Source organism: Gallus gallus, chromosome W (assembly GCF_016699485.2).
Source record: "Gallus gallus isolate bGalGal1 chromosome W, bGalGal1.mat.broiler.GRCg7b, whole genome shotgun sequence".
Classification (NCBI taxonomy): Eukaryota; Metazoa; Chordata; class Aves; order Galliformes; family Phasianidae; genus Gallus; species Gallus gallus.
The window spans coordinates 5426206-5442548 of record NC_052571.1 but is presented as its reverse complement, the minus strand read 5'-3'; the positions used below and the strand labels follow the sequence as shown (position 1 = coordinate 5442548).

The following is a 16343-nucleotide window of genomic DNA, read 5'->3' as shown; positions in this document are numbered from 1 at the left end:
TAAAATTTCTTTAGCTAAAGATTGCTTCTTTTTTAACTGAAGCTTTATCTCTGAATTGCAATCATGGAACAATTTCATCAGGTAATCTTGAGTTTTACTACAGAAACCTAGAAGAAAAATATCACTTTAAAACACTGGCAGAAAGTCTCAATCATTGCAACAGAGCAGGAAAACCAGCATCTTCTTTTCACATATTTTCATATTGCTTAAGACATTAATAACTGTATAGTGAAGCTTAATTTTTAGGTAGTCCTGTGTGGAGTCAGGAGTTGGACTTGATGATTCTTGTGGGCCCCTTCAAACACGAGACATTCTATGATTTAAAATGTCTCCTCCTCAGGGGAAGAATACGCTCTCTACATGAAAGCCATACTTTCTTCTACTGTGTAAGGGAAGTTTTATGGACAAGTAGCAAAGATATTTCCCCTGGTGTAAGTAAAATCAGTTACCATGACTATTTCAGGATGAAACTACTATATTTGAAAATAAGTCAAGAGACAACTCAATTACTCCCATTTGTTTGTTAGCAGTAGTATAGTAAAACATGTAGTACTGAAAAAATATATTATTATTTCAAATTTGACCATCTGTTAATCATACATATATAAAATCAAATTCCTTCCACACACACACAGTATTTATAATTACCACTAAATGTGACTCAGGTGAAGAAAATCTTATGCTGAACAATGGCATGAATGATGTAATTTGAAACTCACATGGTTAAGTAACGTAGAAAGCTTTGATCCATCTTGGATATTCTTCTCCAAAATATTCAGGACCTTTACTGTTTTATCTGTTGAGAGCTAAAACAAGAACAACACATCAGGCAACTATAGGAACTTAGTTGTTCAAACTGCTGAAAAAATGTTCATTGATGAAAGATAGAACACGTTATGTAATTCTAGCATTAAACTTAATTTGTAAACACTTTTGAGATAAGGATCAGATATTGACTTAGTTTCTGGCACAGCATGATTGAGAATGCTGATAATATAATTAAACTAGTGAAATATGTTCTAAGATTGCAATCAAACTGCATTTTCAAACAGCAAAATCCATACTAATAGATTTAAAACTGCATATCTACAAATAATGTTTTATAGACTCTTGATTCTAGAAACTGAAATTTACCAAATACAAGTATGAAAAACTAATTCTAGATGACAATATAGAGCTTTATTAAAAGAAAATCTAACCCTTATAGATGAGCAGAAATAAAATTATTTGGTATTTGAGTGCTAATACAGAGGAAATGTATTCTTAGTAATTTTATTAACTTCGAAAAACTAGCACATTGAAAAGTAACTCAAATTTGCTTAATGATGTTCTACAGAGTTACAATTAAATAATCTGTAGAATATGTTGAACTGTGGAAGAACCAACTTCACTCATCCAGATAACAATGGTGTTCACTTTTAGAAACAACGCATTTCTGACTTCATGTATACATGTATGTACATATGTATAAAAATTAGGGAATAAAGTTTAAGTGTGAGAATTATCAAGAAAGCAAAATGCTCAGGTTGAAAGCATCCTACAAATGAAGGTAGGAAGAACTGAAAAAGAGGCCAGAACAAATAACTAAATCTTGAGTTAAAGAAAATCCAGAATGACTTCTGTAATAAGTAGTTTCACAGATGCTTCATAAACAGCATAGAATGGTCAAGAACAGGTATAGTGTAACATAAGAATACCTACAGCAAAGAGTTCTAGGAAGATAAAATTATGGGAACCATCAGATCACAGCCTGAACCAGTGATTAAACACCTAGTGAAAGGGCATAACCAACCTTAGAAGCACAGGTGCAAGCAATTTACCTGTGCAACCAGAAGGGCTGGAGCCCAGCCCCACCCCTCCCTAATCTCATTTAAGGGCTGGCAGCCGCAAGAGGAGTACCTGTACTTGGAAATAATCTCTTTTCGAAGTTTCTAGGGAGCTTGGATCCTCAGAAAAGGGGTAAGCTATTTCTTTTTTATTACTGAATTATGATCTTTGTTCTTTTTGTGTGGTCTGGAACTGGTTAAAGACAACTGTATTAACTGCCTTTTCTCCTTACATTAAGAAAATGATGAATATTGTTTCTGGAGATATAATACCAATGGTTTGCTCTAGTGCAGAAGATTTCCTTTAACTGAAGTCAAGTAGACTATAGCAAAGAAACCATGATATGCAGTCTCCAAGAAATAAGCTTTTTCACTAGAGGTATTACTTTTTATTTTTATTTTTTAAGCTTGAAAGGGTTTTCAGGAGGGAGGAAGGAAATAAACTGTTCAGTACAATACTGAACAGACTTAACATACTTATAATGTACTAACAGTTTATATTAGAATGGATTTCTTGATTTCTGGTAGGTTCTGTTTTACTGTGGTTGCTCAATGCTAGCTTTAAGGAGCAAAGGCTATAGATTAATGTGTTTTTTGTGGAAGTAGATTATTTTAGATTTTACTGCTCAGGCATGTGTGTTACATATTGGTACATACTCAGAGTTGTTGCTGCAGGAAAGCTATTCAACAGAAGTATCTCAGTATCAGAAACAGTAACAGTGAAGTTACAGTAACTCTTAAAGCACTTCAGCTAAGTTCAACAAAAGGATAGCTGTTCACAGTATGTCACCTGCACAACTGAAGAGGGTAGAATATTATTACAGGGAATACATTTTTCTGTATGTGTAATGAAATTAAGTGTTCAAAAAGAAGTGAAGACTATGAAGATATACCTTGTCCATAATGCCCATTGCTTTGATTTTTGCAGATTCACTACCTAACTCATTTAGCTGATGTTTTCCCAGGAGCAATTCTTGTGGAATCTCATCATCATCACCTTAAACAATAAAAAAAAAAAACCCACAATCATATTTCTAATAAGAATTCAAAGAAACCACTGCTTATAGCCACCATGAAGAAGTAATTAAAGTAAACCTGTCAAGAATTGATTTTTTTTTTGAGATGTAATGAAGACTGATAATGACTTCTGGTTGTTTAAAAACAACTGTACTTCTTCAAAAAGACTGATTGTATGCTCTGAAATATCAAACAGTCTAACATCAGGTCTCCATTTGTGAAAGTCGTGAACTGCCAACCCGGGCTGAACTATGACAATTTTTAATATAGAAAACCCATTTGTTGTAGCCTTTGCAGTACCGCTCATTTCAGTAAAACAAATCTTAAGCTATTGTAGTTCTAATTTTCAAGTTCAAATCTGGGGCGGAATAATAGATGAAAAACACATATGATACCCTAGAATATGCTATGTTGTAATCATACTTGCCAAAAAAAAAACTAAAAACCCATGACAATAGTAGACAGAACCAATATTTCAGTATTTCACTTTTAAATTCAAGAGTGTAGTCATGATTGCTTTAAAAACAGTAGTGTTTTGTTTACTCCATTCCTCCCCTGGTTCTAATACTATGACAAAGATGGTAAGGGGAAAAAAAAAACATGCTCTGTTATCCATTTCAATTGAAAGTCATCTTGGTCAACCTGAATTACTTTGACAAATGCTAGTCTGGTTCATTTGCCAGTGAAAGGAATAAGGAGTATACAAATTCAGTGTTTCAGTCATAAGTGCATAAGAACTCTGCTGCTTGAATTTAATAATCAGAGTCAGAGACCACATGCAGCAGATGCACTCAGTAGACTATTATTTCTGACTTATGACCTGTTCAGATTCTGCAGAGAGGAGGAAGGTAAGTCATCTTTCTCTAGCAGCAAGTGAAATTGTAAAGGTATAGGCTCACACTACTCAAGGTAGATGCTATATATATGAACGCAACATATCCTAGCAAGTATCGTAGGCAATTCAGTCAGAAAGAAAGAAGTCTGAAAATACCGAGATGCAGTTTTTGTGTTTTTTGTGTTTCTAATTGGGGGAATTATTTTGAAAATTTCTGAAATATTACCAAAAGCTGTAAAATCCAAGTCTTCCAGATTTTCCAGAATATTCTCTATTGAAGCAGAAAATCTTTTAAAAGTTGAAGAATCCAACATTTCTAGTGGGGGAAGAAAAAAAATAATTATTTTATATAGAATACAGGATATACAAAGTGAAGAAAATAAGTCTTCTAAAATTACCTTCAGGTGTTAGTTTAGGTTCATAAGCTTTTCTTTTCTTTTGTTTCTCTTTTTTCTTTATTTTTCGAGCCACTAATTAAGAGAATAAAGAATGAAACAAATGCTTTTTAAAACTGAAATAAATGCTTATTTAGATTTTTTTATGCTTGTATTAAATACTGCATGAAAAACTGTTAATTTTGAAGTGTTCAACTTAACCTTTAAAAATCCTTTCACATTATGAATGAAAGTGAAATATTTATAATGATCAGTTACCCTCACTGAGGCTAGGAGGAGGAGAATAATCATCCATATCAGAGTCATCAGGACTTCGATTACGGTAACGGCCACTACCAGAAGTCCTTCTTCCTTCATGATAATGACCACTTCTCCTGTGGTCACCAGAACTTCTTCTGTCATGTTCTTCATACTCCCAAGCTTCATCTCTGTCTTTTTTATATCTTTTTCGAGAAGCTAGAAATGAAATTCATTTTCATTTTAAGTATTAAAATTTAATAGCTCAAAATAATCCATTTACAAGTTAAACATTAGCATATAAATATTCCATAAAACAAGTGAACACTCTAAAACCATTTTATAAAACTCTGTTATGGCATTATTCAAACAATTTCTTTGAATTACATGAAAACCATGCCTAAAATTGCCATAGACACTAGCAAAAAAAAAAAATTGAAATACAAATTTAAAGGGCACTTCTCCTTTTAAACAAAAGTGAGTGGAACAAATCGAAGTAACTGTCATCCTTTCCTTTCATAAGAAAACACGGATTTCTTCAGTTGTGCAACTGTGACTATTAATAGGCATCTGTGTTACAATTCAGTGTTCACTTTGCCCATCTAACACTGCAAGTTCCAATGAAAAGTAGCAATCTAGCTGCTGAAAGACTTTTCGTTTTGCTAAGACATTTGAGAACTTGTCTTGAAATATATATTGCAGGTAATTTGGTGCAAAGGAGGCACAATTCTGTGCTCAGTTGTGATTACATACCACTGAAGGTTATTATAACCAGTTTTCACTCAAGACCAGTAAGCACAGGACAAAAATGTTGAAGAAACTGGGATAAGTGTTCTCTACAGAAACAGAAATTAGGTGGAAATAAGATGGGGGGGGAGGAGGAGAACAAAGAACTCTTATTTTCAGATAGTCCTATACATCTTTAAGGGGATAGAATGCTAAGGTAAAACATGAAAAGGATATGCAGGAGGACATAGTACCATAGAAGCATAGAATGGTTTGGGTTGGAAGGGACCTTTTAAGATCTAGTTCCAACCCCCCTGCTACAGGCAGGGACATGTCCCTCTAGACCACGTTGCTCAAAGCCCCATCCAGCCTGGTCTTGAATGCTTTCAGAGAGGGGGCATTCACAACCTCAGCAAGCAACCTGTTCCAGTGTCTCACCACCCTCCTAGTAAAGAATTTCTTCCTAATATCTAGTCTAAATCTACCCTCTGACAGCTTAGAGCCATTTCCCCTCATCCTGTCACTACCTGCCCTTCTAAAAAGTTCCTCCCCAGCTTTCCTGTATGCCCCCTTCAGATACCGGAAAGGCTGCTAAACGGTCTCCTCTGAGCCTTCTCCAGGCTGAAGAGCCCTAGCTCTCTCAGCATGTCCTTGTAGGGGAGGTGCTCCAGCCCTCTGATAGTTTCTGTGGCCCTCCTCTGGACCCTCTCCAACAACTCCATGTCCTCCTTGTATTGGGGGCTCCAGAACTGGACACAGTACTCCAGGTGGGGTCTCATGAGAGCAGAGGGGCAGAATCACCTCCTTCACCCTGCTGGTCACACTTCTCTTCATGTGACCTAGGATAGGGTTGGCCTTCTGGGCCGCAGGTGCGCGCTGCCAGCTCACATTGAGTCTTTCATCAACCAACACCCCCAAATCCTTCTCCTCAGGGCTGCTCTCAAGCCATTCTCTGCCCAGCCTGTATCTGTGCTTGAGATTGCCCCAACCCAAATGCAGGACCTTGCACTTGGCCTTGGGCATCTTCATGAGGGTGGCATGGGCCCACCTCTCAAGCCTGTCCAGGTCCCTCTGGATGGCATCCCTTCCTTCTAGCATGTAAACTGCACTACTCAGCTTGGTGTCGTCTGCAAACTTGCTGAGTGTGCACTCAATCCCACTGTCCATGTCACCTACAAAGATGTTAAATAACACCGCTTCCAACACCAATCCCTGAGGAATGCCCCTTGTCACTGGCCTCCACTTGGACACTGAGCAACTCCTTGAGTGCAACCATTCTGCCAATTCCTTATCCAGTGAGAGGCCCATCCATCAGATCCATTTTTCTCCAGTTCGGCAACCAGGATGTCATGCGGGACAGTGTCAAATGCTTTGCAGAAGTTTGGACAGATGATGTCAGTTGCTCTTCCTTTATCTACTGATGCTGTAACTCTATCATAAAAGGCCACCAGGATCATCTTTTTTCCCCTTCTTGAAAATGGGGGTTAGGTTTCCCTTTTTCAAATCAGGAGCAACTTCACTAGACTACCGTGACCTTTCAAATATGATGGATTGCAGCTTGACAACTTCATTCATTGTTTGGATCATTCAATCATTTGGATGGCTACAAGCTCTTTGGAAGGGATAGACAAGGAAGGAAGGGTGGTGGTGTGGCCCTTTATATTAAAGACTGTTTTGATGTTGAAGAGCTTGGGAATGATAAAGTTGTGTGTCTGTAGGTAAGGATCGAGGGAAGGCCTGGGGGAGCGACGTCTTGGTGGGGGCCTGTTATAGACCACCTAATGAGGATGAAGAGATGGACGAGGCATTCTATGAGCAGCTTGCAGAAGTCGCGTGATTGCCAGCACTCATTCTTGTGGGAGACTTCAACTTCCCTGGTGTATGTTGGAAATATAGCTCAGAGGAAGCAGTCCAAGAGGTTTCTAGAGTGTGTGGAAGATAGCTTCCTTGTGCAGCTGGTACGAGAGCCTACTGGGGTGGTGCCCTGCTAGACCTGCTCTTCGCTAACAGTGAAGGACCAGTGGGAGATGTGAAGGTTGGGGACTGTCTTGGGCAGAGCGACCATGAAATTGTAGAATTCTCTATTCTTGGAGATGTTGGAAGGGTGACTAACAAAACTGCTATCTTGAACTTCAAGAGGGTGGACTTTGACCTGTTCAGGACGCTTGTAGCATGGGTCCCTTGGGAGTTGCTCCTTAAGGGTAAAGCATCTAGGAAGCCTGGATGCTCCTCAAGAAGGAAATCTTAAAGGCATAAGAACAGGCTGTCCCTGAATGCTGTAAGGTAAGCTGGTAGGGGAGGAAGACCAGTGTGGATGAACTGGGAACTATTGTTGAGACTCTGGAAGAAAAAGCAAGTCTATGTCCTCTGGAAGAAGGGACAGGCTACTTGGGGAGATTACAAGGAAGTTGCTAAGGTATGCAGGGAGGAAGTTAGGAAGGCAAAAGCCCAACTTGGACTCAGATTGGCCACTGCAGTAAAAGAGAATAAGAAATCCTTTTACAAATATATCAATGGTAAGAGAAGATCCAAGCAGAATTTCCATCCTTTACTTGATGCAGCAGGGAATGTGACCACTGAGGATAAGGAGAAGGCTGAGGTCCTCAAGGCCTTCTTTACATTTGCCTTTAATAGGCTGTCATGGTTTTATGATTTTTGGTTATCAGTATTCCACATCACAACATCATGCAGTGTACTGGGAGTTAAAGAGCAAATGCTTTAGTTCCGGGTACCTGTCTGGAAGAGAAGAACTACGTTCCCCAAGAGCCTTTTCGAGTACTGTTATCATTCCTGCTCAAGGGAACAGATATAAGGGCGCAGGTCATCTGACTCGTCCCTCTCTTCTCGTCTTGTCGTGTTCCCTGTTGGATTGGCTCGCAACTGCTGCTCCCGACTGCATGCAAGGCTTCAGTACTAGCATAAGGCCTTTGGCTCTCAGACAATCTTTCTCTCAATTATTGTTTTTTTTATATTGTATTATAGTCTGTTATCTTACATTCTGATACTATATTTAGTAAATTAGTTTGTTTCTCCTCAGATCGTTGCCGCTGTTTTTAATTATTTTGGGGTCCCCTGTTTCCCTTCCTGGAGGTGGGGATTTTATGAAATCCCTCCGCCCCACTAGTGACAGAACTGGGCTGGACCAGCCCTTAAACTGTTGACATAGGCAGATCAGTTATCCTCAGGGCACTTTACGCCCTGATCTGGAAGTCTGGGATGGTATGCAGAATACACCCTCAGTGATTTAGGTGGAGACAGTTAGAGGGCTCCTCCTCCATCTTGACTGTCACAAGTCTATGGGACCGGATGGGCTCCACCCTTGGGTGCTTAGGGAGCTGGCAGGGGTGATTGCTGAGCTGCTTTCGGCCATCTACCAGTGCTCCTGGTTATCTGGAGAGGTCTTAGAGGATTGCTGATGTGACTCCTATCTACAAGAAGGGTCATAAGGAGGATCCAGGGAACTACAGGCCTGTCAGTCTGACCTCGGTACCAGGGAAAGTTATGGAGCAAATCATCTTGGGTGAGCTCACATGGCACATGCGTGGCATCCAGGGGATCAGGCCCAGCCAGCACAGGTTCATGAAAGGCAGGTTGTGCTTGACTAACCTCATCTCATTCTAGGACTGGGTGACCAGACTGGTAGACAAGGGAAAGGCTGTTGATGTAGTCTACCTAGACTTCAGCAAAGCCTTTGACATGGTCTCTCACAGTATTCTCCTGGGGAAACTGGCTGTCTGTGGCCTGGGCAGGTATACCCTTCTTTGGGTAAGGAACTGGCTAGAGGGCTGTGCCCAACAGGTAGTGGTTAATGGGGTTAAGTCCAGCTGGTGACCTGTTACAAGTGGTGTTCCCCAGGGGTTGGTACTGGGGCCCATCTTGTTTAACATCTTTATTGATGACCTAGATGAAGGGATTGAGTGAACCCTCAGTAAGTTTGCAGATGGCACCAAGTTGGGAGGTGGTGTTGATCTGCCTGAGGGTAGGGAGGCCCTTCAGTGGAATCTAGATAAGCTGGATTGCTGGGCTGAGGTGAATGGGATGAGGTTCAACAAAGCCAAGTGCTGGATTCCTGCACTTTGGCCACAATAACCCCACGCAGCACTATAGGCTTGGGGCAGAGTAGCTGGATGACTGTGAAGAGGAAAGGGACCTGGGGGTGTTGGTTGATGTTTGGCTGAACATGAGCCAACAGTGTGCCCAGGTGGCCAAGAGGGTCAATGGCATCCTGGCCTGCATTAGAAATAGTGTGGCCAGCAGGAGCAGGGAGGTGATCATCCCCCTGTACTCAGCACTGGTGAGGCTGCACTTCGAGTATTGTGTTCAGTTTTGGGCCCCTCACTACAAGACAGACATCGTGGCCCTGGGATGTGTCCAGAGAAGGGCAATGAAACTGGTGAGGGGTCTGGAACACAAATCTTATGAGGAGCAGCTGAGGGAGCTGAGATTGTTCAGTCTAGAGAAAAGGAGGCTTAGGGGAGACCTCCTTGCACTCTACAACTTCCTGAAGGGAGGTTGTGATGAGGAGGGGTTTGGCCTCTTCTCCCAGGCAACAAACAGGACCTGAGGAAATGGCTGCAAGTTGTACTAGAAGAGGTTTAGATTAGACAGGAAAAACTTTTTCTCTCAGAGAGTGGTCATGCACTGGAATGGCCTGCCTGGGGAGGTGGTGGAGTCGCCATCCCTGGCAGTGTTCAAGAGGCATCTGGATGAGGACCTGCAAGATATGGTTTAGTGGCTTGTGGTGGCAAGGGTAATGGGAGGATGGCTGGACTAGACAATCTTGTAGGTCCTTTCCAACCTTGTGATTCTATGATCCATCAGTTCCCTCAGAACCCCACAATGAATCTCATCAGGTCCCATGAACTTTTGCACCTTCAGGTTCCTTAGATGGTCTTGAACCTCATCCTCACTTAAAGCAGGCAGATCTACCTTCTCCAGGTTCTTACCACTGCTTTCTGCAGCTTGGGCAGTGTTGCCAGAGCCCTTGCCTGTGAAGACTGAGGCAAAGAAATCACTGAGCACCTCAGCTTTCTCCATATCCCTTGTGACCAGGTCTCCAGGTTTCCTTCCTGAGAGGGCCCACATTCTCTCTGGCCTTCTTTTTATCACTGATATAGCTGTAGAATTTCTTGTTCCCCTTGATGTCCCTGGCTAGATTTAATTCTACCTGGCTTTTATCTTTCCTAACCTGCTCACTAGCTGCTCAGACAACTTCTTTGTAGTCCTCCCAGGTAACCTGTTCCTGCTTCCACTCCCTATAGACTTTCTTTTTGCACTTAAGTTAGTCCAGGAGCTCCTTGTTGATCCACGGAGGCCTCCTGGCCTTCTTGACTGCCTTCCTTTTTCTCAGGATGCACTGCTTCTGGGCTTGCAGGAGATGGTCCTTGAATACCAACCAGCTTTCTTGGGCCCCTCTTCCCTCCAGGGCTTTCTCCCATGCCACCCTGCCAAGCAGTTTCCTGAAGAGTTCAAAGTCTGCTCTCCTGAGCAATCTTGCTGCACACCCACTTTGGATTTTGAACTCCATCATTTTATGGTCATTACAGCCATTGCTGCCCTCCTGAGCTTCACATTACTCACCAGCCCCTCCCGGTTGGTGAGGGCAAGGTCCAGCATAGCACCTTTTCTCATGGTTTCCTATACTACTTGAAAGAGGAAGTTATCATCCATGAAATTCTCCATTATCTAATATAACAAAATAACTAGACTAGTAAAGAGATGTAGAATATTAACTGTGAAGATCAAAATTGTTCCAAGCATTACACTCAAGACTAGGAGAGTTCATTACTCTTGTGAACTGGCATATAACAGCCCTTATATCTGTATGTCTCTACCCAACTCTCCTAAATGTTAGAGAGGTATAACTGTATATAGGGTTGTTTCTGAGCAAAATGGCTCTGAGCATTTTTGCAGTATTGGAACAGAACTGACAAATCATTTTCACAACCCCAGTTTATTGATAAGCATGGGAATGAGGATATTATATATAAACAGGATATAGCCAATAGGCAGCTCAGGCTAAGTAGGACTGAAAAACTATTGAAACTGAGGTGATATTAATGCTCTGCACCTCCCACTTTTGAAAATATTATCAAATTTCTGCAAAGAGGTGGCCCAAAACTTAAAGTAATAACTTAGCTCAGGCTTTGAACTGCACTGCTTCTGGATCAGTTGTTTCTGGAGGCAGTACTGTCATGTTCATGATGCCTGAACTACTAAGTTTCAGTTTTAAAATGCTTGACAGGTAACTGCAAATGAAGAAATTGAGGGCTGCCTGGGTTACCTGAAGTGAGCATATTGGATAAAGGAAATAAGTGTTTTATGGGAGAATACTTGACACTTCTTAAATGATCCCCCCCCCCGTGAGACTTTATTTTGTGGAGGTAGATGAATTCTGTCTCCACAGTTTACAGGTAATCAGTAGTAATTTAAGTTCTGCAGGATGAATTCTGACCCCAGCTACATCTCCGTAAGAAAACTCATTTCCAATATCACTTTCCTTCAGAAATTTAAATTGACCATTTTATCATTCTGTTTTGTCATGCAGCATTGCATTACACTTGTATTGGCTCTGCAAGGCAAATAAGATAAACATGAGAAAAGCTATTCACAATAAGACATTACTCTATGAAGTTTACCCAAAGTACACAAAATTGACATAAAATGTAAGCCTAATAATATTTTTTGAAGTATTATTCTTGTGTAAAATTCAATCTGTGCTAAAAACCATCTCATTTCCTTCTAAACAATAACACACTGAGCACTTGCTGTATGAGAGATTTTATCCTTTTTAAATTTTTCATCATTTAATGGACTGAGAAACTCAGACATGCATCACTTCCTTTTTTAGAGTTTAATTTTAGACAATCAAATGAATTCTGAAATAGACATGTAACAATACAAATCTGTTCAGTGTATTTGTCAGAAAATTTCTCTCGATCATTTTTCCTCATTTTAATTCATTTCTACAGTATCCGTTAAGAAATATTATAATTCATTTTTAAATCTTATGTCTCACTGATTGTTTATAATAGCCAGATCTCATGACTAGATATAATGAACCATGACTAGATATAATGAACCTAGAGTACCTTTAAAGCATATAACGACTGTGAAAGTTTTTCTTAATTTGCATTATTTCATATTTAACAATTTCAACAGCCAATGTGACTAATAGCTAGATTAAAGTCTCACTGAAATTTCTGACAATCCTCTCCATTGACAACCATCTTAAATAATTTTGCTTCACTTTTTTTTAATTCCGTGTTCCAGATAATTAGCACAATAAGCAGGTAATATTATATGGCTAAGAGAAAATACTGTATCCTGAATGAAGCAAATAATTCTTTGCCATAATGAAGTCTGATTACAAGTTACCTTGGAGATTTTGTACTCATGGTCAAGGCAACATTATTCAGTTATATTTTAAAGGAAAATCAAACAAGAGGGACATTCTTCTTTGATAAAGATCAGAGGCATCACAATTACATTGTGTGTGTGTGTGTGTGTGTGTGTGTGTTTTTTTATAATCACAACTTATTTCTTGGAGAAATTGAAATGCATTTAAAAGCAGGACAATCAAATCTTTCTCTTTTGGAGCCTGAGAAAGACTAAGAAGCAAAAAATGTTTTACAAAAGTTCCATAAGAAGTTTATACAAGCAAAATGCCTTCTTAGGTTAACACTAACAGGTACTTTTGCTGTAGCCCCACATTGGTAAAGCAGCTAAGATGTTACTCAGACTGAACTGATTCGCTCTATTTTAATCAGGTTTCTTTTCAACGTTGGCTAACTGAATCTCCATATTTACAAACTAATTATACTCTTAAGTAGCAAATTCCCTTCCTAACTTAGAAGCATATACAGAAATTATCACACAGCAAAATTTTAACTACAAACTTCCTCTCTTTTGTTGAGATCCCTTAAGTCTAGTAAGTGATAATTTGAGAACCCATCAGAAGTAATTCCCATTTTTCCAGCATCATACCAGGGAAACAGTAGTAGAAGCTGAGTTACAAATTGAAATCAAGTAATTATTGCTTTAAAAGAAAAAAAAATTTTTTTTCAAGTAGTTGTCTGGACAGCAAACTTGTTTTCATATGTTTTAAGCTAGCCAACTTTTCAAAATTAACTAAAAATAGTAGAAACTTACTGTAAAAGTAAAATATTAGTCTTTAGCAATAGAAAAAGAATGTTGTACTACTTACATTCAAAAGCTTCTTCACTGTCATTGTCTTCATCAGAACTGATTTCAGCATATTTTGGTTTCTCGTTAACTGTGCTACGTTTGCGCTTGTTCATTTTCACACGTTCACAAAGTGGCATGGTGGATTCAATTTCTGCCAATAGTTCAGGAGGCAACTCCTTTAATACTGACTGATCTATGCTACCTATTAATAGAGAGTAAGAAAAATAAATGTGAACGAGGTAAAAAAAAAATAAAAGCAAAAAAAATTTAAAAAGGGGCCCAACAATACAGTTCTTTCTCAGGAACCACTTAAAATATATCCACTAACAATTCCATGGTTAAATATACCTGGATGTTTTTGACAGGCCTTTCTAAATGTGTAAATATTGTTGACATTGCAACTGGAAATTAACAAAATAAATTGGTGAATTGCATTATTAAAACATCATCCCTGCTCTACTTCCACAAAACTTAGTCATTTTTTCATCCTCTGAATTTAACAGGATTCCCAAAAGTGTAGGTAAATTAAGGACTCATTGTGCCTCATAATACCTCTGTTTATTCTCAATCGTTATTTAGCATATATAAGACAATAACCTTCCCTTTTCTAGTAGGTAGGGAGAATCAATCTGCAGTAGAACCTCTAGGTTCTTATCCATGAACGTAAGTCAAGTCTGTCACCCCAAAATTCTGCCTCAGATTATTTCTTACCTCATACTAATTGTTTTATAATACAACCCACATTTTTGCTTGATTTTGCTTCAAAGTGAAGTTGAAAGATTTTTGTTTCATACAGCAAGCTAGACCACATGAGGTTTCTTTTCCACTGAGGTAAACAGACAACATTGCACTGTTCTCATCGTATTATGAAACTAATTTTGTTCATTACTTCACGTGTAGTTTCCAATTTGTAGAATAGCATCAATCTAATCTTTAGAAGGGTCCAAGCTTACTTTAACATTGAATTTGCATGTCAAGATCTCCCTGATTCCAATAGATGCACCCATTACCTGTACAGGAAGGAGAAGGAAGCAAGAAAGCAAACAAAAAACTAGGGAAAACAGATGTATGATTTACATTTTGGTATGATTTCATATGAAATAACTAGTCACATTTTCAGATACATCTAAATGACTTATTTTCAGATACATCTGTTGCAGCAAATGAACACGAGTTCAAAGAAAAACTGTCCTTGAAGTTTGTTATGTTAATGAAGCCTTTCACATAAGTTAGCAAAAGTATTAAGTATCACCATTTTCGTGTGCTAATACTTGGTAATAAGCAAAAATGCCATTAATGAAATTTCATATTTGCAATCTTTATATATAATCTTGCATTTTAAAAATTCAACTTTTCCAAATATCAAGGTATTATAGGAAAGAATATAGTAGGGTCTAAGAAGGAACAGTGCCACTTGTTTGGGGTGGGGATATGAATCCTAGCTTTGTATTTCTCAATATTCTCAAATTTAAATTTAGCTACTCCACATTCTGGAACTTCTACAATAAATTCTCACATCTTCATTTTGACATTAAAAATGAAAACTTAGGCTACAGCTCAGTTTGTCCTCTCCTCGCTTCTTTTTAGCTACAAGACATTACTTGGCTACGGGACTCTCTTTACTTTGTTGATATCCAGTCTTCCTGTAATTCCACAGAGACCAAGCTCAGTTTCCTTACACATTCTCTCTTAGCATTTGATAGAGGATGTTCCAGTGCTTTTAAATATGAACTGAGGCTTTGGGTTTACCTCCTTATGCATCACCAGCTTGCTGTCTTAACTCTGTAGTCACTCTGGGTAACTACACTGAATAAAACCTCCTGTATCAGACACATATGCAGAAAGGAAAGTTCTTTCTTTCTGGCTTAGCTCAAACAACTCTCAAGCCAAACAAAACACACTCTATAAGAATACTGCCTTATTTCTTGTTCTTGGATAACTGTGTCATTGTAACTACAATGGTTAGCTTAATTCTATTAGTCACTCATGCAAATAAGTTTATATTTTAGATGAAGAACTAAAAGAAAAAAGAATCAAAGTACTTCCCTAACATACAAAGTAGTCTGAAAAGAAATATGCTTTTTAAAATAGTTATGTACTACTACAAAATAGCTCTCGGGCACTACAGTGCAAAGATTCACATTACTATCTGTGAGTGATGAATAGCTTGCTTGTTAAAGCTGAAAATTTTCAAATATCCTTAAGTGTGCAAACTTAACAATACCCTTTCCACTGTGACTTGACTTAAAAATTCCCAGTGTGCTCTTTACATAGCACAGTGAGTCCTTGGTGATGCAAGTCCCGTGCCCACTGACTTCACACTCCTCCAAACAATTCTATGGCCTTGACAAATTCAAAAATTCAAGGAAAACAGCAAGGCTATGGCAGTCTTTTCCTACAAGAGCAATTTAAGGAATGGGAAAGATACATCTGCTCATAAGACAGAAGTTCTACTTTTACCTCAATACTGTATCATCAGCTGAAAAACATAGCCAAGATGAACACTAAAAAAAAAAAAAATAATTGAAGTAGACCATGCACATCAGTGGCTTTCAACATTCCTCTCCCACTCTACCTTAAAGAGCATGGAAGAGTATACAAATAAATACAAACTCTTTATCAAGCCCATTAACCTCACCATTTGACTACATTCATGAAGGGATAACTCCTGAGATCACGACACAAGCAGCCAGCACCATGCCCCCCCCCACTCCAAAAGAGGGCAAGACTCACATCACCCCAGCACCACAGCCCAAGGGACTGTCTAGAGGAGTCTGCACCACTGGATTTGGCAGGAAGGAGAGACGTAGTGCTAAGATGTATGTCCTGTATCATTCCATAAAATCTGCTTGAACATGTTTCTTTAGAGTAATTTTTCCCTCATGTACCTTAACACTGGCACAAAGGGAGGATTCCCAGACTCTGGCTAATAAAAAGAGAGATTCTGCCTCCCTGTTTATATTCCAGTCCTCAGCTCTGGCCTTGAGAAATGGGACAAAGCCAGAGAAGAATGTGGACACAACTGAATAAATCTCATGATATAGTAGAGGTCATCACTGCCTCATCAACTGAAACCACATACACACACAGAGAGAGAGAGAGACAGAGTGTGTGTAAAGA

General features: G+C 39.1%; 1 protein-coding gene across 6 annotated transcripts in view; it reads right to left on the bottom strand.

Annotated features, from left to right (window-relative positions):
* Window positions 1–16343, bottom strand: part of LOC427025 (Nipped-B homolog-like) — a 159034-nt gene that overhangs the window by 39790 nt on the left and 102901 nt on the right. For all 6 annotated transcript variants that reach the window (XM_046905108.1, XM_040655189.2, XM_025144549.3 and 3 more), the window contains 6 exons: window positions 13243–13425; window positions 4332–4529; window positions 4077–4148; window positions 3905–3994; window positions 2720–2823; window positions 720–806 (listed from right to left, as the gene is read on the bottom strand). In XM_046905108.1, the coding sequence (XP_046761064.1) occupies window positions 720–806; window positions 2720–2823; window positions 3905–3994; window positions 4077–4148; window positions 4332–4529; window positions 13243–13425 (734 nt within the window). The remainder of the gene's footprint in view (window positions 1–719; window positions 807–2719; window positions 2824–3904; window positions 3995–4076; window positions 4149–4331; window positions 4530–13242; window positions 13426–16343) is intronic.